This window comes from Struthio camelus, chromosome 3 (genome assembly GCF_040807025.1).
Source record: "Struthio camelus isolate bStrCam1 chromosome 3, bStrCam1.hap1, whole genome shotgun sequence".
Lineage (NCBI taxonomy): Eukaryota > Metazoa > Chordata > Aves > Struthioniformes > Struthionidae > Struthio > Struthio camelus.
Genome location: NC_090944.1, coordinates 37,589,887 through 37,616,152, shown reverse-complemented (window position 1 = coordinate 37,616,152; position 26,266 = coordinate 37,589,887). Strand labels below are relative to the sequence as shown.

Below are 26,266 nucleotides of genomic sequence, written 5' to 3'. Positions count from 1 at the left end.
GTATATTGTCCTTTCTTGAACAGTACGTGTTCCAGGTGCTTCACTTTCCTGTAACAAAGAAAACATCCATCATTTTGTTTGTAAGGATGGCTATAAATAGAGCAAGAGATACCGTTACAATAAAAATACAAGGCTGTGATCTTCATAATAGCAGTTATTCAATGTGCCTACCATGCTTAGAGGACAAGCATGGTGCTGATTGACATGACTTGTATATAAAAGATCAACCGTTATACTAAGATTAGGCAAAGTTGAAAATGCCAAAATACTCCTATGATTTAATTAGCTAAAGCTATGACTCTTATCTGACATGAGTTAGACATTAAAACTTTTACATTGCTGAAAGAGCAACTTAACTGAATAGCTGAGCCAAAGCCCACTGAAATCAGCAATAGACTTTCCACTGGCTTTGACAAGTTCTGGTATTTTTGCTCAGAAGAGATTACTGACTGTGCAATACTTCACTTAAGCTTTGGAATGAATTCATTAACTGTTTTTTGTGATTATCAACTCTCAATTATAAAAGTTATCTTTAGGATTTTATTTTTTTTAATTGTTTAGAACGCTGCCAATGTTGCATTTCTTCTCTGTACTTCATTTCCAAGGAAGCGTTTTACAAATTCAGACAGCATTTTAAATAATGTTTTTTATGTCTATATTTTTCCTGCCATCGTTTTGCAGGCCAAATCACATAAATACATTGTGGATGCAGCTGAAAATAGAAACTTTGAAAATGAAGAAAATCTTTCTGCTTTTACAGTTTGGAAATCCTTCACTGGTAATGTGCCAGTGTAACTGAGGGTAATGAGGTTTCATTGACGGTCATGAACAAATTGTTGTATTGCAAATGAACAGTGTTTAAGTTTTGTTCAACTTAAATGCAGTTGTACATTTTCTACAACTGTTAGGAATAATCTTTTCTTAAAATATATATATTCGTGCTGGATCTAAATAGTACCTGTAGAGAAGTATCAAATATCCATACAGAAAAAGCAGAGTACTGTTTTCCTTCTGTTTGCTAATATAGTGCATTTATTTACAGCATACAAGATCGTAACAGGAATATTGCATTTTTTGGTCATGAAACTGCAGCATGCACTGTGTCAGTGGGAGAAGGAGATACACAGCCCATTCCCTGTTGTGGAGAAAATCCCACCTCATCTTTTGCAGATAGAACAGACTCCACACACACTTGGGGCAGTGACATCAAGACACACTTATGAAATCTGGACCACCATGTGACATTGTGCAAACAAATAGGAAGAGACAGTACCTCCCCCCAAAAGAATAGAAAGTAGGAGAGCCTTATGAAAATAGAAGAAAATATCAAATAAAGTACAATTTAGAGACATGAAATTGGGCCTGAATTACCTGAATTCACAGGAGAGTTATAAAAAGAAATTCAGATATCTCTGAATTTCAATTCAGTACATCCTAATCTGAGACTGAGAACATTCTTCCTTTTTAACTTTGTTTATATTCCATCTCTTTTACCATACTAAGAGGACATGTAAGAGGAAAGGACTGGGGTTTGTAAGAAGAAACAAACTGATCATATTTTCGCTAATTTTCAGTGGTTCTACTTATGCTTACATAACCAGAGGATTTCTCTTCAAAGATTCCAGTGTAAAAATCCATTTCCTTTGACAAATGACCAGGAATAATATTTAGGGGTCTTTTAATTCCTGTTCATATGCTATACATTAGACATATCATAAACTCTTTTGAATGGGACTTTTTATAGTGTGGTACTTGTAAAGCACTGCCTACACTTATGACAGCCTCACAAGAACAAGTAATAAGTAGGTCAGGGAGAAATCTTGAGACTAGTATTGTCATTTAACAGGCCATGAAACTGCACTGGAATAGAATTAAGGCATGAGCTATTCTCTCATGCAGATGCGACTCAGAATTTCATTTTCCTTTTTTAGGTATGATTTTACTTTTGGAGAAAGTTGGGAATTTATTCATGTTGCAGAGTGAGTGAACACCAACGACTGCTAGATCCACCAGGCTCAGAAGGACTGGTGTTTATCACCAACCGACTTTTGTGGGAAAAAGAACTTTCTTCATAAAGCATGCAAATACATTTAAAAATCTCTGCAGTTTCTATTTTACATCAGCAGGATTACTGGAAATTTTATTACAAGCTAAATAGAATATTTAAAAAAAATCAAACTCTCAAACCTTTCTGGCTAAAATTTTCCTAAACTGATATATTTTCAGTAGATTTGGAGAATATTTTGTGCTTCAGTATTCACTACATCCTGGAATAATTATCTATTCTACTTTTGTCTTTCCAGGTCTGAATGGGGATGATTTCTTAGTGTTAGGTCTCCGTAATGGCAGAGTAATATATAGCTATAATCTAGGTTCTGGCACAGCAACGATCATTAGTAAACCACTTGATCTGACGCTCAATATGCATGTCATCCATCTTGGCAGATCTCTCCAAAAAGGCTGGCTGAAGGTAAGAAGTTATTTCCTTTAGAAGACTGGCTTTCAGAGGAAAGTTCTTCTTTTTCACTTCTTGAATGAAAAGTTTAAGAATTGCTTATTTTTATGTTTTCCTGTTAAGGTAAGTTTGGAGGATTGTCTTCATTAGGAGTGCTTAAATAGAGTAACTTCCTTTGTTGTAACAATTATAAATGTTTTCATTGAAAGGTGGATGATCAGAAGAATAAAACTGTCACTTCTCCTGGGGGACTGGTTGGACTCAATGTCTTCAGTCAGTTTTATTTAGGAGGCTACCGTGAGTACACTCCAGAACTCCTACCAAAAGGATCCAGATTTAAGAACAGCTTTCAAGGTAAAGCTTCTGCTGTTTTCAATTCCTCTTCGAAAATGCATCAGATTGTTTCAGATGCCTATGAAATAGTGATCTAAAAATCTTATCTTAAAAAAAAAAAAAAAGAAAAACTAGGATCTGCTTGGCTGAGATTCATGTGTGGCTTTATCATTTCACTTTAATGACTATGAAACATGATGCAAGGAAATATGCTAAATATTTTTAGTACTTTCTATTTCTGACAGAAGGGGAAGTCCGACATGGCCTCAGCATTTCTCCTTACCTGGCCTGTTCTACAGCATCACTCCAAAAGGGTTTCCTTTCTTTATGGGAAGATTCTCCACCCAACTAATTCTTAGCTCTTCCAGCTGTTGTCACTATTAGTGCTGGTTTGGGCAGTAGTCTTTGTACTGAAGGCTACTTTCTGATACGATGTGCTAAGATCTGGGATTTTTCCTGACATTATGGGCTAATACTTACTGGAATGGACCTCAGTAATCCCTACAAGGAATATTCCAGCTGGTTTTCAAACAGATGATAATTCCTACCTCCAAACTGACATTTGAAGCTCTGTAGAAAGCTTAATTTGCCTGTTAGCAGCTGGAGCAACAATGATGCAAAGGGTTTGTTTACAACACTTCTTTATTTTCATTCCTTACCTCTATAGAAATAATATATGCTCCATGTTTATGAGGTGCGCTTGACTTTATTTTAAAACACTGGACAACTTTAAAATGAAAGAAAACATTTTATCATAGCAGAGCATAATTTGAGTTCTGGATTATAAAATTGGAGTCACGTTGTGGAAGACAAGCACAATAAAATTGACTTTCATACACTAAATATACTCCATTTCCACTTGGACCTCATAACTGCCTCTTTTCTAGCCAGCACCTTATTTTTTTTTTCTAACTCAGAAACTTTCCCAAAAACAAGTACTTAAAGACAAGCATAAAAATAAGGGAATGCAAAGGTAGATCCATCTATTTCTTGTTCCAAATGACATCTATGAATTTCTTGACTCATCTCTTACTTCTGGTGGCAAAGGACAAACGGAACACTACCCTACTTCTCTAATAGTGTTTTAGATCCCTTTTATTCCAAGTGTAGATGATGGTTATCAGGATGCCACTGTATGCAAATGAGTCTTCAGAGCTTCGGCTTCCTGGGAACTGCCCCTCTTTCATATATTTTTCAATAGAGGTATCACCTTAAGCTTTGATTACATGTGGGTTTTTGTGAGAATGCAAATCAAAGAATCATGATTTCATAAAAATCATGCAATAGTATACCTTGGATGGATCTCTGGAGATTATTTAGTCTGACCTCTTGCTCAAAGCAGAGCTAGTTTCAAGTTGGACGAGATTGTTCCATGCCTTGTCCAGCTGAGTTTTGAATGTCTCAAAGGAATGACATTCCACAGCCTCTCTGGGCAGCCTACTCTTTGTCATTAACCACCTCACCTTTTTTACTTTCTTACATCTAGTTTTACCTTGCTGCAACACATGAGTATTGAATCTTATCGTTTTGCTCAGCATGTCCAAGAGAAGTCTGAGTCGGTCTCCTCTATAACTACCTGTTGAGTAGCTGAGGTAGCGGTTAGATTCCCCTGTAGCCTTCTCTTCTCCGGACTTGAAATATTTAAGTATTGTTCAAGATAGTCTAGAGCTCAGCTAGCTTTTGAAATGCAGTGATTCCTTTAATATCTTGATTTCTTATGTTACAATCAAGTTTTCATTCAGAAAGTCATATAACTTACCATTTCCTCTGTCTCCTTTCCAGGAAGTATGGATTGCACAGTTACACCTTTCATAGCTTCTTAACAGTTTTCAAATTGGCAATCATAAAAAGCAATATCTATATAAATATTTTCATAATGTCAATATTTGTGAAGAACTTCTAGCTTTCTTTAGAGGTATGTTAAAGATAGAGATGACCAGGTAGGAATTTCTAGAGTTTCACTTTAACTGTAAACCTTTTTCCAGGTTTAAAGGCTCCTTCTGTTGCAACTGTATTGTGATGACCAAATTTCTACAAATGCAGGAGAAATACTTTTCCGCAAAATAAGCATCTTTCTAAGTTCACATGCTAGCAGTTATTATACTATATATTTATTTTTCTTACTGTTCCAAAAAATGTCCTGTCTCAAGATTTTATCAAATGTGTAGCACATTATCAGTTTTCTCTTTATCATCTCTCTCATTGATAGCATTAGGTTGCCCATACTTGCAAGTTCATTCCATGCTCCAGTTGCCAGTGTCAACTTGTCTTTGTTCTGCAGATCACACTGGCTTTCAAGGAAGCAACACTCTCCTACCACTGATTTCCCACAGCCTTTTCTTGTCCAGTCAGCGTTTCATTTATTCTCCTAATTTGGAAATCTCCCCAAGTTCAGCTCTCAGTCCTCAGTATCAGAAATAAATCTCCATAGTGGGGACTATAGTACCGCTAACATAAGGGCAAATTTGGAACCATTTTACTTTAGTCAATCTGGAGCCATAGGGAACCCACAGATAAACCTAGAAGTAACATTCAAGATAAATTTGTCTAGTGGATAGTTGATTAAACCACCCAGACTTTTGGGAAACTGCTGTTGACTGCCTTTAAAGACATGATTTATTTAAACCATTTTGCTTCTAATACAAGAGTGCATCTATCCCTTTGTGAGCAATCACTATTGGATCAAGAAACATTGAGAAAGTCAAATTTGTTACTGCTAACCTACTGTCCCCAGTGACAGTGTGCAATCATTCAGGATTTTTACTCAGTACAGCTACTGTTTCAGACCATATCCTCCGTTACCTGCATGCCTTTAGCAGCTGTTTAGGTAATTTTCAAGGGAGAGGGGGGAACTGAAAATAAATGTCTTTAATAAACTGAAAACATGGAGTCTACTCATAACTTTATTTAAAGTCCTATTTTCATTAAGTTTATTGATTTTAGAAGTGCTGTGCTTCTGCAGAACAGTGGGTAAAAAAAAATCATAGTAGCTTAGTCCAAGAAGAGTTTATCTCTTCATTCAAAATGGAAATGCTTCACTGGAGCCATGACGTCTTCCAGCCAAAGCATTTCTGCCTATCAGTTGTCATGGATGCAGTTTCTCAGGACTTTGTTGATAGCCACTTGGATCCCGCTGCTCCTCTAGCACGGCAGCCAGCAGAAGAATGAGAAGAATAGAACAGAGAGCAAAGCTAAGGGTGCAACAGAGAGAGGGGACCAGAAGGGCAGAACAAGTTTTAGTTCTTGTGATGTTCAGATTGTTATATCTTGATGGCATATTGCAAAAGGGAGGAGTTTCTTATAATGTCTGAGAACTACTTCCAAAATGTACGCACAGCTTAGAAGATGCTACATCTGCTTGATGACAATCCCCTCAAGATTTAAAGGAAGGGGAACTCTATCAGCTGTGAGGTGCAAAAGCAAGACATGAACAAGTGAGGAGATGATCATAACATCAGTTATTTGGGCACTGGATAAAATTAGAGATTTATGATAGTGCAAAATAAACCACAGGAGAGCCGGGATACAGATAAAGTTATGCTTGCACTACTATGACTGCACTGAGGTAGAAAAATCCTTCCTTTCTATCAGGGCAGCCAGAAAAGGAGCAGCATAGTTTAGGATCTAGTGAAAAATGAGTGGCAGATAGCACTGTTGTTAGGAGGCCAAGGAGGGAAGGACTGAGGTAAAGAAGTTATCAGAAGATTGGGAATTTTAAGTTGAGGAAAAGTTGATCAGCACTTGAAGATTCTTTTGATAGGTTGAAGAATGTTAAAGGGTACCTTGAGCAGTTTTGGAAACTTTCTTAAGACCCTGCAAGAAGCTGAAGAAACTGCTTAAGGTAGATAGAGCTCAAATGAAGCAGCCAAGTTCGTGTGGAGTTTGAGGTGCACTGAACTTTGAGCGTCATCTGAGTTCATAGCTCCCTGTGGGATCACAGGAGCGATTTGTAGATGGGATCATGTTAGGAGGGTTCACCTAAGTTACGTGATGTTATTCGTTGTCCTGTAACAATGTAATTAAGGGAGCTTTGTTAGTATTCTGAGATCTTAACATAACTGCAGCTGCCCTAAAAAGTCATGGTGGGTTTTAGGGAGCAGCAAGTAGTGTGGTCAAAAAGACTCAGTTGCACTTGCTTACTATGGACAATCTGAAGTGGAGCATATGTCCAGCTACCTTTCCACTCGCGTTCAGGTCTACACAGCTCGTCACTGTGACCCACCTACGGAAAATGAGATGGTGAATGATTTGAAAAATGCCAGAAGTTACAATTGAATCTTCAGACCTCACAGCTCTCAAACAGGCAGAGAGAATCTGGCGTTAGGGAGAAAAACATAAGGAACAGAAGGAAAGTTCTCATGTTTGCTACCATGACTGCAGGGTGCAGGCTCCAGCCATACAAGCAGTTGATGGAGAGAGCCAGGGATTGCATTTTCCAGCTTCTGCAGTCACTTTTAAAAATAAGGTAAACCCAGAACTCAGTTGAGATCCAAGCAGATACAATTATAGCATTGTGGTTAAAGTCTAAGGTCATAATAAACTAGAATAGATTGAAAGCCTGCCAGGGCAAAGATTTCTTTCCTTGATGTTTCTGCATGACAGATGTCACAGAAGATGCTCAGAAACAACAGGAAAGTGACTTTTGAGTTAAGTTTTAATTAGCGTTACCTCTTGCATCACAGTTTAGTGTGATTCATCCAGGCCCTCTGGTTGGTTGTATCACAGCTGAGAGCAGCACTGGATGGAGTCATTGTGCAGGCCATTTTCTCTTTTAAAGGGAACTGCTCAATACTAACAAACAATCAAGAAAAATGGGAAAAAGAAATGAAATAAAGCACTTTAGGACAGGTAGGATTTTAGAAATGTGCAAATCAGTGCTGTATTCAGATAGACTGCAGCTTTTCTGTGTAGAGGCTTCTTGCTGCATTCTTGGTACATCTCCTTGAAAATGCTTGCTGCGTATACTTTTCAGTTGAATTAATAGCAAGTGTTTACAAGCAGGTAATGAGGACTAGTGAAAAGTTTGTGAAAAAATATTACATGATAAGGATATATCGGGAAAAAAAAAGTAAAATCGTATAATGAAGTCAAATTTTTAATGATAAATTTTCTTAATCAATTTTTGGATGGTTCTTTGGTGGCTTTTGAGCTCTGCTTGACTGGGGTGAAACCTATAAATAAAACTCAATATGAAAAAAATTACAGGTAGAAAGCTCTAAGTGTTTCTAAGGAGCCACTAGACAATTAAAAATGCAAAGGTAGTGCATCCTCTGTGATTGCGCTGTTGTGCTGGTGTCTGCTTTCAGCTAATTTACATCCAAATATTATCTTTGGGTTCAAACTGAGTTTAGCTTACAAATGGAAATTAATTCAGAAATTTCTTTTCAGTTCCTAGTGCAAACTTGGCTGTGTCAGAAAAACCTTTCCACTATTCAGAATAGCTGGCAGTCTCTCCTTAAAAGAGGCCCAGAACTGGGAGAGCAGAGGGAATGCAGGTCAGAAAGAAGGCGCATTCATTAGCTGCTCCCTCTGTAGAAGACTGCATACTCTCTGATTGCGATATGACAGGCTCAAATTGTTAGGCTGAGTCCTTAGCAGCATCCCACCAACTAACAGCATTAGAAGAAATAAGAAAATTAACTGAAAAATTCAGCTGAACTCACAAAGCTAAGACAAACTTCTCTCTAGAACTTACTATATGTTTTGTTTACAAATGTGCAAGAATTGTTTCTAACCTGTGATGCAGTACAGATAAACTAGCCGTCACCACAAATGCCAATATATTTTCCATGATGACCTTACCAGTTCTTGAGTACTCACTGTGCTTTCCATTGTTTACACAAGGCTCTGGGCTAGTTTTGCTTAGTACTTTAGCAAGACTCAGGTGAACAGAACATGCTTTATCTGCTACTGATAAGCAGATGAAACATTAGTTGGGATTTACTGTGGGCTAAAACTAACACTGTTAAAAGCAAGGAAAGGATATGATATGAAGATTGCAAATAATCATCAAACTAGGTTATTTTTAAATTGCTTAGTATGAGTTTTTAAATTACCAGTTATGTGGCAGTTTAAAACAGAACTACAAACTGTATGTAATAAGGAAAAAGCCTGCCTAAGAATCACTTTTACTGAAGTTGTTCTAACTATAGTCATCTTGCTGTGACAGTTATAGATACTATATTTTGTTCAAAACCAATTATGTCTCTGTGAGAAAAATCTCATCCACCTTCAGCAGAACAGTCTGATAATCTAATGGCAGCTATACTCCAAGAGCGAAGGAAAAAACAGAAACTTGGGGCTAAAAGGAAGATACTTATCTCAGTATTTAGAAATTTAAATAAGATTCATCTGTTTTTCATAGATATTTTACACCTACATTGCTTAATGATTTCTCTGAGGGACTAAAAAGCCTCAGCATTCCTTACGGATTCTATTTCTTTTATCTTTTGTCCAACTTTTTGGTCATCAGTAAATTAACATAAACATTATTACCTTAGAATAAGGTATCTTAATGCATAAAGCTTGACCCTAGCATGAATCACTCGTAAGTGTCCACTGAAGGCTCATGGCAGAAAGTAAAATTATAAACAGTATATTAGGTTATGTAAAGCTGTTCTGAAAACATGACTTTCTCGCTCTGGATAAATCACACTTGTCTTTCTTACCTTACTGAGCTACTAAGTGTCAGCAATAGGTTGTCAGTGAAATGTGAAAATACCCCTATTCTCTATCAGTTCTTTGTATAAAGATAATATGCTCAAAGGGAAAAGTCCCAAAATTGTAAATAGTCAAAGGTATGTGCAAGTCAAACATCTTGATAAATGCATTGACATACTCAGTAAGATCAGAATTATGTCAATAAATGTGAGGCACAAAGCAATTATATTTAACTTTTTCCAGAACTGTCACAAGCCTTTCATAGGTAATAAATATAAAATTAATAATGAAGTCCCAGACTGTGAAAGAGACGATAGAAAAAGTTAGTATGCTCTTGTTATCTATTAAAAACTGAAGAAACAACCACAATTGGACATTCACTGTATCTTTCAAGTGGAAGCCTGGTTTTTATGTGATTTCATCAAATCATGGAAAAATTCTTATTAAGCAGTATAAAAATAACCTAGTTTGATAATTATTTGCAGTCTTCGTATCATATCCTTTCCCTGCTTCTAACACGGAACAGAGCCTCTGGCATCCACTTCTGAATACCTGCTGTTCTCATGTTTTTCAGCATGGTGGGAATTCATGAAATCTCAGATAAATTGTACAAATCAGACTTAGAAAGATATGAGCATTTGCAAACATGTAATTGTACTGGTTTAACTACAGTATTTTAAAATCTGATTTTTAGTTTAAAATGGTATGTGTCTGTGTATAGATCTCAATGACATTTCAAACTGTGTAAGGCTACCTTTAAATCCGTAGCTCGCAATCATTTAGATAGCCAATATATATTTTGAAAAGTTACTTAGAGTGTGATCCTAAAAGATATGTGGCATAGTCTTGGCTTTGCACTACATAAATAAGCATGTGGACCCAAAAAAGTGATTCAGAAACACTGATGAAATGAGTTAGACCTTTAACTCTCCAGTCACTAGGAAGAGCAAAGATTCACCAAAGGGGCAATCCCCAGAAAGTCCAGAGGATAACCAGGAGCTGCCTGGAGGTAGCCAGTAGGAAACAGCATACTGAACTCTGAACTCTGAAGCTTTGGCTCCTCTTTTCACTAGGACTACTGGTGTTTTAGCAAATGAAACAGTGCCAGAGCATAGTGTGGGCACTGACACTCAATAATCTCTACAGAGAAATTCTTACCATGGTCCATGAAATCTTTTTGGCCTGGGACAACTACCACATCAGTAGTAGGTGACAAACAGTAGTCTGGATGCAGCTGTCTTGTTCAGGAAGCAAGTGAGAATTTAGTAATATCGATGTGGCTAGACCGGATCAGTTGTCTGCAGATCCAGATAACAGGCCCTGGCACTGTTTAGTTTGTATGGATGAAACTTGTGAATTATTTCCTGAGAGCAATGGCCTAAGGGTGTAGTGTACACATTCTTTAAAATGTTGTGGTCATGTGCTGTATGATCTTTATGTAACAGGGATTGAAGCATTCAGTTAGGAAGGGGAGAATCTGGGTCTTTCGATGAGGGGAGGTCCTTTTCAGCCTAAAGAAATTCAAGTCCACGTTCCCTAATGTTTTCTAGATTGTTATGTGTTTTACATTAAACAGACTTTTTGAGCATTGCCCTCCTTTTTTCTCTTTTTTTTCCCCTCTCTCTTTCGTCTGATGTAGATGCGTTCCTGCAAGTGCATGTGAGTGTAAACACAAAATTGCACCTACATCAGATCTCAGTCACTGACCTTGCTTTCTGTATGTTTCTTGAGGAGTGATTTCTGTTGTTTTACCTATCATTAAACAAAAGGTCTTATGATCATTCACTCATTTATCTGAACGCACGTTTGCCCGCATACCTTTAGCTCTTTGAGATGGTATGGCTTTCCAACTATTGAAGATGTTCTAGTGTGGGATAGCATTATCCTGTTTGGTTTGGTTTGACTTCCTGTATCTGTTTTAAACTTCATTTCTTTTTCCTTTCTACTTTGGAGGTTGTATTTTTGATGTTCAAGTTCGCAGCAGCGAGAATGAAGAGTTTAAATCACCAGGAACTCCAGAAGGTCACCCCAATGCTGGTCGTAGTGTTGGACAATGTAAAGATTCCCCATGCAGTTTAATAAAATGCAGAAATGGTGGGAAGTGTATGGAAAGTGGCTCTACTGTTTAGTAAGTATAAAATTATTTTTGTGGACTAGAGCATAGACTAATCTTCAGACTAATAAACATGATAATTTAGTGTCTTGATAACAAAAGTGTCCAGAAACATCTCATCTTATTAGAAAGGAAAAAAAAAAAAAGACTGTTGAGGGGTCTGTTCAGTTACACAGAGAATTTTAATACTGCAGTAATAAAATCAAGCCAAAAATACTAAAATTATTTTAGGACACCTTTCTGGGGTTCTTTTTCTAGAAATTCCACCATGGACCAACTCTGCGCCCACTAAAGTCACTGGTACCCAGACTTGCTATGAAATGCATGGGAAGAACTTCTATAAGAAAGGCACTTTTCAAAACTAAGCGCGCAGTCTAGCTAACAGAGAACAAAATACCAAAATTGCTGAGAGCTTGAATGTCTTAATGTCTAAACATGGCTAACGAGGCAAAAATAGGTGCCTCCTGTTTCCTGGAAATAGGTATTTTCATCTGAGAACCCATTCTTGGAGTAAACCACTGAACGCACAACATCAGAAAATTCTGAACCAGCTTAAATTCTTAGAAGCTCCCTTACCTAGCATCTGTGTATCTTCTGATATATACAGTTTTCTATGCCTCCAGTTGTGTGTGGATGCTTCACCGTCCTTCAAATCCACCTTCCCTGGTCACTTTTCATGCCATTCTCAAGCATTCATTCACCATTACCTTTCCAGATCTGCTGGCTGACCTGCTGGCTGACCATGGTCATGCCTTTTTCTTAATCCATTTCAAACAAAACAAAGTGGGTCAGTAAGGATCTCTTACCAGAATTGTTTAAACTAGCTCAGTTCATCATATGAGCTGTTCAGCTGGCCTATGTATGGGATAAGTGGTCAGAGTGGGGCAGAAATATCTTTAGCCAGCACAGAAGGTGACAAGTCCATGGTATTTCATGCCTTATCGCTAAGTCTAGATGGATCTTTGTGTACAGACTGTAAGGCATGAAGGAAGTCCGCTTGCGGTTTCACACTGCTGTTGTGTGTCACCACTTTCATGGTAACTGATCTTGTTTTCAAACACTTTATGACTCCCCTGTAAAACTTCACCTGAGGAGCACTCCTGATTTTAAAAGTGTCTGCCAAGATTAGTTAACTATTACTTGCTTCCCTGCATGTGCTTCCCCACATACATTAATTTATTTACACCCATTTGTTTAATTTTTTTTTTAAAAACAACAAGCACTGAAAGTATTCAAAGTATTTGAAGATACTGACTGAAAACACTGCAGACAGCAAGACAGATAAGAAGGCAAACACAGGCTGTGGAGTCTTTGTGTATGTAGATTCTTCTTCCTCTGAAGAGCAGAGCCCCTGAGGGAACTGGATTTGTGCTCCAATACTTTTAGTCTCCTGAAATGATCTTCTCCAGAGGTTTTTGTTCTTGTTTTGACCTATTTTTATGGCTTGCTTTCATCACCCACCAGAAAGTATGCGGTGCCATTAAATTTTAGATTCAGTTACTATAGGGATAATGCTTTGGGTTAAATAGAAGCACAAAAGGAAAAGCAGTAAACTTTGCATTCTGCCCAGCATCAGAGCAGAACTGCTATGTTTTAACAAAATAAAGAGGAAAGATATGAAAAATATAATGAATTTTATACTCAAGGGACAATAATAGCCTGCATTATTTTATTTATGGCACAGAATCATATACAATAGAAAATTATTTGTAACAAGATAGTCTAGGATATGTTATGGCTAGATTTCAGGTTTAGGTCACAGAATCACAGAATGGCTGAGGTTGGAAGAGACCTCTGGAGAACTAGTCCAACACCCTGCTCAGGCAGGGTCCTCTAGAGCACACTGCCCAGGATTGCATCCAGGTGGGTTTTGAGTATCTCCAGGGAAGGCGACTGGGCAACCTGTTCCAGTGCTCACTCACCCACACAGGAAAGAAGTTTTTCCTCATGTTCAGACGGAACTGCCTGTGGTTCATTTTGTGCCCGTTGCCTCTTGTCCTGTCGCTGGGCACCACGGAGAAGAGTCTGGCCCCATCCTCTCGACATCCTCCCTTCAGATACTTGGACACATTGATGAGATCGCCTCTCAGTCTTCTCTTCTCCAGGCTCAACAGGCCCACCTCTCTCAGCCTTTCTTCAGAGGAGAAATGCTCCAGGCCCCTCATCATCTTCGCAGCCCTCCGCTGGACTCTCTCCAGGAGTGCCATGTCTCTCTTGTACTGGGGAGCCCAGAACTGGACACAGTACTCCAGAGGTGGCCTCCCTAGGGCTGAGGAGAGGGGCAGGATCACCTCCCTCCACCTGCTGCCAACACTCTGCCTGATGCACCCCAGGAGACCATGGGCCTTCTTGGCCACAAGGGCACATTGCTGCCTCATGCTCAACTTGTTGTCCACCAGCACTCCCACGTCCTTCTCTGCACAGCTGCTTTCCAGCAGGTCAACCCCCAGCTTGTCCTGGTGCCTGGTGTTCTTCCTCCCTAGGTGCAGGACCCTGCACTTGCCTTTGTGGAACTTCAGGAGGTTCCGCTCCGCCCAGCTCTCCAGCCTCTCCAGGTCCCTCGGAATGGCAGCACAGCCTTTTGTGCAGTGTCAGCCACTACCCCCAGCTTAGTATCATCAGCAAACTTGCTGAGGGGGCACTCTGTCCCTCCATCCAGGTCATTGATGACTACATCGAACAAGACTGGGCCCAGCACTGACCCCTGGGGGACAGCACTAGCCACAGGCCTCCAACTAGAGTCTGTGTCACTGACCACAACCCTCGGAGCTCGGCCATCCAGCCAGTTCTCAATCCACTTCACTCTCCACTCATCCCGCCCACACTTCCTGAGCTGGCCTAGGAGGATGTGATGAGAGACAGCATCAAAAGCCTTGCGGAAGTCCAGGTCAACAACATCCACTGCTCTGCCCTCATCTACCCAGCCACTCATTCCATCCGAAAGGGCTATCACATTGGTCAAGTATGATTTCCCTTTGGTGAATCCATGCTGACTACTCCTGATCACCTTCTTGTCCTCCGTGTGCTTAGTGATGACCTCCAGGAGGAGCTGTTCCATCACCTTTCCAGGGCTGGAGGTGAGGCTGACAGGCTTGGAGTTTCCTGGCTCCTCTTTCTTGCCCTTTTGGAAGACTGGAGTGACACTGGCTTTCTTCCAGTCCTTAATCCAGGTCCTTAATCAACAGTGACATAAACTTGCTGTCCTTACTTGTATAGGAACTATTGCTTACTTCAGAGCTCAGTTTGGTCCTGTTCTGGGACTTTGAGGCCAGAAAGCCATTCTGTGAACTTTAGAGTATGACATTGCTAAATGCTTGACAAGAAACAACAAACAAAAAATTGACATTAAAAATAAACCATATTCAAAGTTGTTAAATAGAAAGGTTACAAAACCTGAAGTAGTATCTGAGATTTCCAGAATCCAAGGTGATCTTTTGTTTTATTTCTCTGGGAGCTGTGAGTTTAAAATTTCTTGGTTCCTGCACTGGCCCACCTTTCTATACATTTGCTGTGCAGTGCACCTCATTTTGCAAAATTAGGGGATTTAAGATTATCCAGTTTCCTCTGAGGCACGCTGCTGAGTTAAAAGCCTTCCTATCCTTTCGCCACCTAAAAATACACTATAGAAAAATTAAGAGACATTTTGATAGTTGCTCTTCAGAAACTCTAAAAGCCAGAGTATAAAGGATTCCATTTAACTGCTCTTAAAAAACTTGAAAATAGGAAAGTATCATGAAGTGAGATTTAGCTGCAAAGACACCTAAATGTAAAGTATCTCCAGCGGAACTAGGTGTGTAAGATCCTATTGTAGTCGGTGGAGGTCCGGGCCTTTCCAGTTGTTTAAGCAGTGCATTCCAATGGTATATATTCTGCGGTACCTTTCCTGGCCTCCATGGGATGGTCCAGATGAACGTGGGACTTCTGCAGGTCTTCTTTCTTACCTGCTAGTTCCACAGAGATCTCACAGATACACCATGGCAGCCAGATGGCACTAGATGTCTAAGTTGGGGTAATTGAATGTGGCCCCTTATCATTACAGTCATGAGCTGACTGTATCCTATGCACGTATTGATTGGTGGGCTGTACAGCACTCTGGTTTCCCTAACTGTAAAATAACGCTAAATGTTGATGTCTAGACCAAAGAATCCCTCCCTAGCTCCTATGTGAATAGGTAAAATTAGGTATCCTCATTGCAAAATGAATCCCACCTCTTGCATCTAAAGAAATGGGTCATTAACTTCCTGAGAATCAAGGCACTGGTGATGTAGCAAGCCATCAGGTTATTCTGTTCTGGAAAAACTACAATATGCAACCACACAAAATATAAAGAAAACTAGACCAGCATGACGGCATGTGAAGAAAGGGTTTGTAGTGCTGCCTCTTCCCTTATCTCTCTAAAGATTAGGAGATGCTGGATCCAAACTTCTCAACCCCAGCCCAACTTGCTTAGGAGTATTAAGTAGAAGAGATTGTACCAGTTCATAGAACTTTGTCACTGTAGGCCACAGCGAGCAATATGTTCAGTGCTGTGTAAATAGTTTTCAACTCATGTAAATAACTTGTTAGGCTGTAGAAGACAGCTGTGAGAAGAATCTTAAACAGGCTTATGCAGACTTAAGTAAGGCAAAAGGGAAGAACCTTTGTGTATGCTACCCAACAGTAGTAGCTTCAGCTTCAAGCACTACTTCTCAGTGCAAGAAGTGGACATTTCTACATGCCACTCAGAGAGTTAAGTTACTTCTCCTCAGTAGCTTCTATGCATGAAAGCGTAGCAGTTACAGCTGAGCCAGAAAACGTTCTAGTGCTAAACTGTGATGAATTGAGGTCTTTTTGCTTTTGCAAGGTCCTGTACTCTTTTCTCCTTCATTCCAAGCAGCCATTTATCAAACTGAAGAGGCTGTTGGCAGTGCTTTGTTTTCATGTTGTCTGTTCTGAAAGTTTAGTGAAGCAGTAATAACAGCATTGTGCCATGTATTTGAACACTCTAGAAAATGAATATAGTTACAGATCATACCTGAAATGAGGCAGAGTTTCACAGATTCCTCAGTATGTTTTGCCCAGGAATAGTGGGCTGATTAATGAAGAAAATATAGCTCAGTGAGTCTGAAGAAAAATCCAAGCGAGATGCACACATACAAAAAGACCTGGGCTAAGAATTAATCAAAATACGTAAGATTTCATTCTTAGCCTTGAAAGAGAAAACTTCTATGGAAAAATCAATAAGTGCTTCTATTCAGGGAAACAATTTATGTATCAGAGTGCCACTAGATTATAAAATATAAATAGGTAAAATATAGAATTTAGCAAATTAATAATGGCTAAATGAGAGGCAAGGGGATGATTGATAGACTTCTATTACTGGTTAAAATTCAGAAGTCAATCCTTATACTGACACTGGGGTTTATTTTTAGAGATGCACTTCACTGCTTTTCTTTCCCTTTTATTTCCACTTGGGACTCCTCCTAGTTTATCCTGAAGCCAAGGCATTCTTGAGTTATTTGTAGAGCAAAATACGATAAAGAATCATTAGCTTGACTGTTTATTTCTGGATGTTGATACTGCAGCTCAAATAATAAAAATGTAATGTTTCTGATTAGATACAATTTTCTTAAAATAAAATAAATATATCAAAAAGTTAAGTGGGTACTTAACTTAAACTTGGGTACTACACTCTTCTGATAAGCATTTTTGTTCAGATGGCTAAATATAGGTATCCAGACTTGAAAATCTTGACTACATTGCTACTGAAATGTTGATGATTTCTTTTGGTAATAACGTTGGATTCTTTTCTTTCACTTATGCACTGTAGCTGTGACTGCCTCACTGGATGGAAAGGTGCATTTTGCACAGAGACTGTGTCAGTTTGTGATCCGGAACATGATCCCCCACATCTGTGTAAACAAGGTGGTACCTGTGTGCCACTGCCAAATGGCTACACATGTCACTGTCCTCTTGGAACAACTGGCACCTATTGTGAACAAGGTATGGAAAAGCCGTAAAATCATTTTATTAGCAACTTTGCTTTTTCTCCATGGCTGCAGGACATTAAGGCAAACTTCAACAAATGAAAAATTATAGAAAGAATAGTGTAACTGAATTTAACTGAGAAGAGCTCCAGCTGATTCCTTTGGGTATAGGATTATTTCTTTCCTGGAGTACCTTTTATTCCAAGCAATTATATGTACAGAATGGTCCATGGATGGATTTAAAAAATCCATCTCGGGAAGCATTTTTTTGCTTTTGGTTTTCTTTTCTATAGTCAAGTAAGCCCATGAAAATGTAGAAGAATAAGTTTGTGTGAACCCTGGCACCAGCCCACTTTTCTTTTTTAAAAAGTCAAGTGTACGCAGTATAGCGTACATAGAGTTGAGAGATAATGTCCAAGCTGAAAAACACAGCGTTTTGTAACATGTGGGTGAAAAGTTAAATAGACACACAAAGTACAAAATAGATTTTATTTAAGAAAGAAAGTGGTGGTCCTTTCTGTTAGAAAAACTAAACCATTTAAAATTATTAATTGTTAGATGGTATTTTCTAACTGAGCTTATTTTCAGCTCCTGGACAGGAAGCATTCTAGAGCAGTATTATAGTGAACCTGTGGTTAGTTCAGTTCCCAAGCTGACCATAATGAAGTATGTTAAGAAATGCACCTAAGAACTCAGAAGTACACTTCTGAGTATACTTCAGAGGTAGTAACCATTCAGGACCTTATCCAGTTTCCTCTGACTGAAATGGAGAGGTTTCTATTGACTTCACTGGCTATTGGGTAGGGATGGACTGAGAATGATGATAAAATAACCAACATCACTGTAATGATCTTCAGGTTTCTGTTGTTCCTGGCTTTGAGTCTTTCTTTCAGCGTGGTACCTTCAGTCAGCCTGACTTGGGTTTCCTTCATGTAGGAATTTGGCTGTTCTTTTCCTTTGAGGGATTCTATAAATGAATAGTGAACAAGTGGGTACGCAAATGCTACAAGCCCTCAAGCCCAGGGACTTTTTCTGTAAGTGCCTGAAGGGCCTCTGTGTGCAAGGCAGTCCTCATCCTCTGTTCTGCAACTCTTTCTTAGATTCAAGATAATGTTGTACAAGCTCATGTTTTTCCTTCTGGAAAATCTCTTTACATCTTTTGAAGAACTCCAGTTGCTGTTGAATAACCTCCTTTTCAAACCGCCTGGCAAAGTCCAACCTCCCTTGTTGTGCCTATGGACACGAGGGAGTGTCAAGCATAGTTTCAAGCACAGAACTGACAAGCTGAACTGCTTTTGAGCTGATTCGCAGTCCTCATCCAGCAGATGGATGCAGATTCAAAATCCCATTACAGAATGCACTTGCAATTGATAGGCTCAAATCAAAGAGAACATAGCTTCTGGAAAGTCGTTGTTAAATTCTTTATTCCATGTAAGAATGTGCTTGCTGTATTGCCTCTACAGCAACAGCTTTTCAGGGCTTTTTATATGAACTTTTAAACTTTGAATTCTCTTCTCAAGTGAGGTTTTAAAAAGCAATGCTATCTGGATTCAGCACAGTGATCAACATGACATGTGCTGTACATAAAACAGGTAATTCATCTGGTAAAAACTCCTATGTTCTAATTTCAGAATAGATTTAGATTTTTGGATACTATTACAAGTATGAGTAGCTTATATCTGAGCCACAGAAAACTGTTTCGTGTACATGGTCATCCTCTTAGTAATTCCTCTGTCTGGTGAACACATCAGAAAGGTTCCTCTCTGTTTCCTTGAAAAGCTTTCTTTTTATGAATAGGGACTATGGATCCTGGCCAAACTCTTTGCCCTGCATTTCACCTTCCTCTGGCAGAGTAATGAATTATCGTGAGATTTTTCAAAGTGCAGTTTGCACTTCTAGTGGAGGGCAAATTGCTAAAAAACAGATGCTTATCAAGAGTGGATATCTCATCTCTGGATTGACAGTGGTTATTGGAGCAAAAAGAAGAAGAGACAGAGAGCAATGAGTGGCTCAAGGGACCAGGAGAGAACAAAGGGAAATTAAATGATGAGGACTAATGAACATTCAAGAAAGAAAGAAGGGAGAGAAAAGAACAGGAGAAGAGATTGATGAAGCAAAAAGAGACAGCAGAGGAGAATAACAAAGAGTAAGGACAAACAGAGCTTTATCAAATGATAGGGACTGGTAAATACTGGACAATAGTGTGGATTGCATGTGAACGAGTCAGGAAAGTGACTAAATGAGGTGGCGGAGCTAGAATGGCAACAGTAAGGAACAGTACCCTAGTGATCCTGACCACAAATGTTAGAGGTAATTAAACATGAACTGACTGAAATCAAGCACTAACTCGTCTAACAAGCACTAAAAATATCTGTGGTTCTTTATGAACTGTTTACATGAGAAAGGTGAGTATGTTCAAATCAGTATGTAACTGTTCTCAGAGTGTTTGGTGATATGTCCTGCTTAGAGCAGCAGTTGAAACCACCAAGCATGGAATGATTTTTCAGGCAGCACAGAGATTTCGTACATCATAAATAAACCTGAGAAGTTGGGGCTGCCCAACAAGTGTTCAGTGACTGGAAAACTGAATTAGAAGTAGAATAAACCCAGGGTGAGCAAGATCAGTTATAGAATATGCTTTTATTTGCTCATATAGACCAAAATCCACAGTCCTCATTTGGTCCAACTTTTACAATGTTTATTGCCAACGTATAAATACTGAACAATGTTTTCAGGGGATGGCACTAAGAACTATATTACATTATACGTTTTAAAGAAAATTAAAAGCAATCCACCCACTTCAGTTAGGACTCAACGAGGGCAGTATTACCATTTGAAACAGTTAGTGTCCTCTACTGACATTAAACACCTGAGCTAGAGTGCAATCCAAATGACAAGTAAGGCCCTAAGGGACTAGCCTACCCTGAGCAGATCACTGCATGCCTGCTGCTCCTTGAGAATTGTCCTCATACCAGATCTTATTCAAGGTACATATATTCCGTCCCTCTTCTATAGAGAGTAAGCAGTTTCAATTACCCTGTATTTCTTATAGGCTGCCTTCAAGCAATTAATATTCAGCAAGTTGTATACAGGTACTTTTTTGTCTGGCACACTCAGAGGAAATATGTCACTGAATATTCCACATTGCCCAAGCAAGAGCCAGGATTTGTATTTCTAGGAGTGAGGTCAAGATGTTAAGCAGGTAGGCAGCGCGCTGGGGAGTGAAGTGAAGTAGGAGGATGCCTGAGATTTGAGACTGATTTTGGGAGGGCAAGATCCATAAGGAGCACAAGTAAGAGAGGGGAAGGTTGGAAATTAGATCCGACTGGAACAAAGCCTTGTTAGGTAGGTCAGAGTAATGCATTTATTCTAGTGTAATCTAAGGCTCCACTTCCTGGGGGTACTGTGTTGTCTAAAGCCATTAGTGCCCCTAAAATAGGATGCTTCTTCAAACGCATCAAGTTCCTAAAGGTAATGCTAATGTAAACAAACAAACAAAAAGATTAATTTATGCTACTGTAAATAGAAGTGGTTGTAATGAAATGGAAAGGAAATGAGAAAATTATGCCAGAGTCTTTTTTTCTTGATGTGAACGTTGCCATCAGGACTTACAATTCTTCTAAGAGTGCAATGTCACAAGAAGCACTGGATAATTCTGTTTCACTGGTTTGAAAACATCGTAAGTATAACAATAACACGGGAAAATCAGCCCAGATTCTGAAGTGCACAAATGACAACCAGACGTTGCCAAGATTTAGCATAGTGTTAGTTCTCAGTTAGCACCCCCCTTCCCCAAAGGAATTAGGAATATGGAAGAAGTAGTTAATCAACTTCTTAAAACGTAGCTACGTTTTTTGAGGACATCAAAAGAAAATATTATATTAATAAAATCTTTTGTTCATTTTACTTAAAATTTGCAACTGAAGTACTAGAGAACTCTAAACTATCTTCAGCTTAAGAACTGAAAACATAAGCTTCAGCCCAGAGCAGCAGTTATTTTAGGCTGGTTATTTCATTAACCCAGCATTCAAAACCAACAAAAGACTCCAGCTCCCAGCTCTTCAGCTAATGGTAGGAGAATCTACTGCACGACTTCAAACACCAGCTTACTCCATTTGGCCCAATGAGTGACTTTGTAATTAGAAATCTCAAAGGGTTTCTGAAGAGGAAAAAAATCTCTAAGGACCAGCTTTTTTTTCCGCTCTCTTAAATGTAGTCAGTAGACCTACTGGGTTCAGTTTGATTACTTCTGTGAGAGAAAGCGGCCAAGAGTGGATGATGATGACTCTTTCTGGGGAAAAAGCAATAGTCTAAAACCCTGTTGCTGCAGACAGATGGTTTGATCTGTAGTACATCATTATTACATAGGCGATCACAATATCTTCTTCCTAACAAATAATTTGGAGATGTTAACATAAAAAATACAGAGATTATATCCATAATGAATGTGTGTATTTATATTCTGATCTCTATGAAGCTGTGTCTCTGCAGCTTATTCCTCTATAAAAACAGTGTCCCTGAGTGAGGCCAGTAATCTGTCTCCAGCAGTGGCTCATGATGAATACTTAGAGAAAAGTTTAAGAGCACAGCAACTATATATGACATCTTCTTGAGATATTCTCGTAGCATCTAACGGCTTGTGGCTCACATTTCATTCTTCTTCATTTTCTTGTCATTTGGTTTAATGGATCAAATCAAGTCTTCCTTATTGGTATAAATAGGATCACTTAAAGCAGTGGCGTACCTGAACAAAAATAAATTCAAAGTTGAGGGAGTGCCACTAACTTTGAGGTTCATTGAGGTAGGTATCTGTCTACATAAGCGAGAAATTCCTCTAGATACTAAGCATATGAAATTTACATTCTAGATAGTTTACTCGGTTTTGCAGCGAAATGAAGAAACCAGTAATTTCAGAGTTAGTTATGAGATTTCTGAACGGACCTGGCAGTATTGCCTTTTAAGGGGACAATGTAATATATGAAAGACTCTGTAGATGGCAGTATTGGAGAAGCATTGCCAGTGGCCAAAATAAGCACAATTTTCATCAAAAAGTGTGTGTAAGTTTTGAACCAGAATTATTAGGCAGTTTTCTTCTTTAACAGGGAAGCTTCAGACTCTGTGCTAATCAGATGCTGATCAGATCCATGGACATATAGAGGACAGTAATTTTGTCATGTCCTGGGCAGTTTAAGCAGACTTATGGAAACAGTTTGCCATATTAGAATTCAAAGCGATTAACTTTAGTTGCATATATTCACAAAACCTATTAAAATATTTTTCCTTAACCTCAAGGCAACATAACAGAATGCTACTGCCCTTTTGACAAACAAAGAAGTTAATAACTCGATTTCTTCAACTATACAATAGCCTTCAAATTCTACAGCTGCAAATACTGTCTGTCACAACAACTCTTGAAGAAAGCAAATGTAAAAGAGCTTTGTGTTGTTCTGTCCTTAATTTAACATAATGAGATACTTGCCAAGCCGTAAAATAATCTGTTTGATGAAAAAATGATAAACAAGTTCCTTTGGCCATGTTTATGAGCTGAAGTGAAATTTCTAGATATTATTCTGATGTCAAATTCCATTATTCTGATATAAAAAAGCAGTAAAATTTTGCAGTTACCTGAAAATCTGACAGTGAAATAACTAAAAACAAAGTTTTAACTGATTAGTCCATTTTCATAGGGGTGTTGAATGAATGAAAAACTGAAGAAACTGACTTTCAAAGACTTAGACTTCTTTCATAATAGTCTAGAATGTTAGTTGACATATTTTTTACTGTTATTATAAAATAAATTAATTCATGGTATGATTGAGCTCAAAATTTCTGTCCTGACTATGCATCTTACATGCTAACACTCAAGCATGCCTATGTGCATGCTATATTGAACTTATCTGACAATGCAGTTTGACCTACTGGCTCTATTCATAGACTATTTTGTAGTTATTATTTGGAAACTTATGTTCCTGTGTTTATGCATTTACAATACAGCTGCAGGCACTGACTTGCTTGTTATCTTGAGTCATACTGACTATTATATTCTCTTAGCAATTTATGCACCATTGGTCCCATCAAGCTTTCGGTTTCCACTAGAATTTTTGAAACCTTGTGACAACATGCCAAGAAAATCTTTAAATGGCAGCTATAGCAGTCATGTGTTATGAGGATAAAATGCACTTTTAAAGTTTTATTGAGAAAAAAAAAATCTTAGGTTTCAGATTTCTCTTTAGTAGTCTAGTAAACTTAATATTCAGAGTAGATATGAGAAAACATACATTTGTATAACTTAAAATGTCAAGTAGAATAAAGTGAATTGCCTGGTTAAATATATGTCATGGATTAATTATATATAAACTCCAGTGGAAGTCATGCATGACAAAAAAAAACCAATTGATATGCAGCAGAACAGCAATTCCCTCCATACCAAGTCAGCCATGAGTGATGTATCCCAGCAGAAATTCGATCATGCACTTACCATTTCCTATAGTAATCCAGTTCAATAAGAAGAAGATACACTCAGCTAACAAACACTTAGCAGGATGGCTCTGGAATTATTTTCAAACCTCCTGTATGGGAATGAATGATTTGAGGCTATAAGAGACTTCTGGGAAAAAAAATAATTTATGTAATATAAAATACATAATTTTACTTTTTTAATTATTAGATTTAAAAGCTACCCCCCCCCCCCCCCCGGTTGCTTAAAATATGCTAGTCACCTTATTTCATGAAGATGTTCAGAGCTAAAAACTGTGACAAGGACAGGAATTCTTTTTAAAAGCAAAGCACCAAGATTTATGTATCTACATGTGAGTTCAGCTCCCATTGTAGTTGGGATAGAATTAGTGGAACTATTTAGCTGACCAGATGCTTTCTAAATATAGATTCTTAGTGCTATTTGAGATGCTCTGGCATTCAGACATGTCTCCAAAGTATCCAGCCAGGGTTCATAGAAATGGTACAGGACCTGTCCTTTTCTGAAATGGCACATGAAGGTAAAGCAATAGCGCTTGGGAAATTCAGTAGGTGCTCATGGTTAGGAAACTGAATGGAGCCCTGGGGGCCACTTCAAGGTGAGGTGAATCACTTTCTGGCCTCCATTGACTGTATTGAAAAGCAGTGCTATTCAGTTGCCTGAAAACAGGCGACTAGTCTTTTTTACATGCTGTTGTATATGACCTTCCTGCTGCCATGGACCTTCATGCTGCCATGAACCTTCAGCTGCCAGATCCAGAAGGCTGTGGGTCTCCTGTGTTACATCTGCCAGGTTCACGTGGATATCCTAGAGCAGCTCGATGGCAAGCGACGCTTGTTTCAGCAGCTGAACCCTCTCTTATATCTCAGTTGACCACAATTAGAAACTCTTATGCCTGTATATAGGATGTGTAGACATATAAATGCAAGTGTCCTAATCACAAAATGAATTCCTCCAATTATACAGTGATCTATGTTCCTGACTGAATTACTCTTATTAACACTATGCAGAATACCAGCTTTCTTACAGCGCAGTCCTCCTCAAAGTGCGCTTGCACTGTTGTCAAACCAAGTCTGGCTGAGGAAATGAGTAAGTAAAGATCTCAGCTTGGAACTAGATACACAAAAGTTTTAGATACTTAACTCATTGGCACCTTTGTCAATTGTTTTATTAGACTGCACTGAGATACAGTCACACTCAGTGCCCAAATCTTTAGATAATTGAAGGCTTCCAGTGCAGAAGTGCTCCCTATGAAGGCCTCTCAGGCTGGCTGTTTCTTCTTGCAGGTTTCAACTTGACAGCATTTTCAGGACAGATCAGTACCTAAAAGAGGCTTGCTACTAAAGCCAAGCATGGATTAAACATTTATAGGTTTTGTTAGAATCGTATTTTCCTAATTGTCTAGCAAGTAGGCATTTGGCTTTAGTAACTGTTATGATGCAAATACTTGAGCTCACATCTGTCGTATCCTTGAAGAATATAATAACAACTGAGGTATTGGATATATAAGGTTTTCTTTCTTTTTTTGCTGTCTTCTAGTATCATCTATCTTCTAGTAGTCTTTTCTGTCTGAACTGTTCATTGGACAGAAGAAATAGAAATTATCCATATCGTGATTATAATATCTGTATCTTCAGATGCAGAAGAATCAGGTTCAAATTCCTGCTCCAAGTAGTTTCTTAGCACTGAGGTTACACAGTTGCTCCCAGTACAATTTGCGCACGCCCGTTACCTAGTCTTAGGCACTCAGCTCAATAGGTGTCATACTGAAAGCCTGAGGTCTACAATTTTGACTTGGGCTGGTGATTGCTATTTTACGTATTGGAAAAATGAGATCTCCTTAAGGATTTACCCATATGCTCCTGGATGTTAATTTCTAGCTAATTAGCTATCTAATTAGCTAACAGTAGAGAGTACAACTCCACTGCAACAAAGCAAACAAACAAAACAGTAGACTTTACTTACAAAACTGTAACCTCCTGCTCCAGTATTGCGCAGAATAATGATTGCTGGAGTCTGTCCTCTTCAGGGACAACCAGGATTAATAATGGCTGTAGGTCTGGCAAAATTGCCACCTTCATAATGAGTGCATGGTTCTAACTGTTCTGTTAGAGCTGTGTTAATAATTGATACTTTTACTAACATGCTCTACTTGTTGTTACCGCACTAAAATAGAAGTTGAACTGTGGTTTTTTTGGTTATACATGAATTAGTTTGTTAGTTATGGAAAAGTTGCCTATTTAAAAAATCAAATTAAAATGGTA

General features: G+C 38.6%; 1 protein-coding gene across 1 annotated transcript in view; it reads left to right on the top strand.

Annotated features, from left to right (window-relative positions):
* The window catches only part of EYS (eyes shut homolog), a 1,042,686-nt gene that overhangs the window by 995,397 nt on the left and 21,023 nt on the right, over positions 1 to 26,266 (top strand). The window contains exons 45-48 of the mRNA XM_068937477.1: positions 2,304 to 2,470; positions 2,665 to 2,809; positions 11,402 to 11,576; positions 17,371 to 17,543. Of these exons, the coding sequence (XP_068793578.1) occupies positions 2,304 to 2,470; positions 2,665 to 2,809; positions 11,402 to 11,576; positions 17,371 to 17,543 (660 nt within the window). The remainder of the gene's footprint in view (positions 1 to 2,303; positions 2,471 to 2,664; positions 2,810 to 11,401; positions 11,577 to 17,370; positions 17,544 to 26,266) is intronic.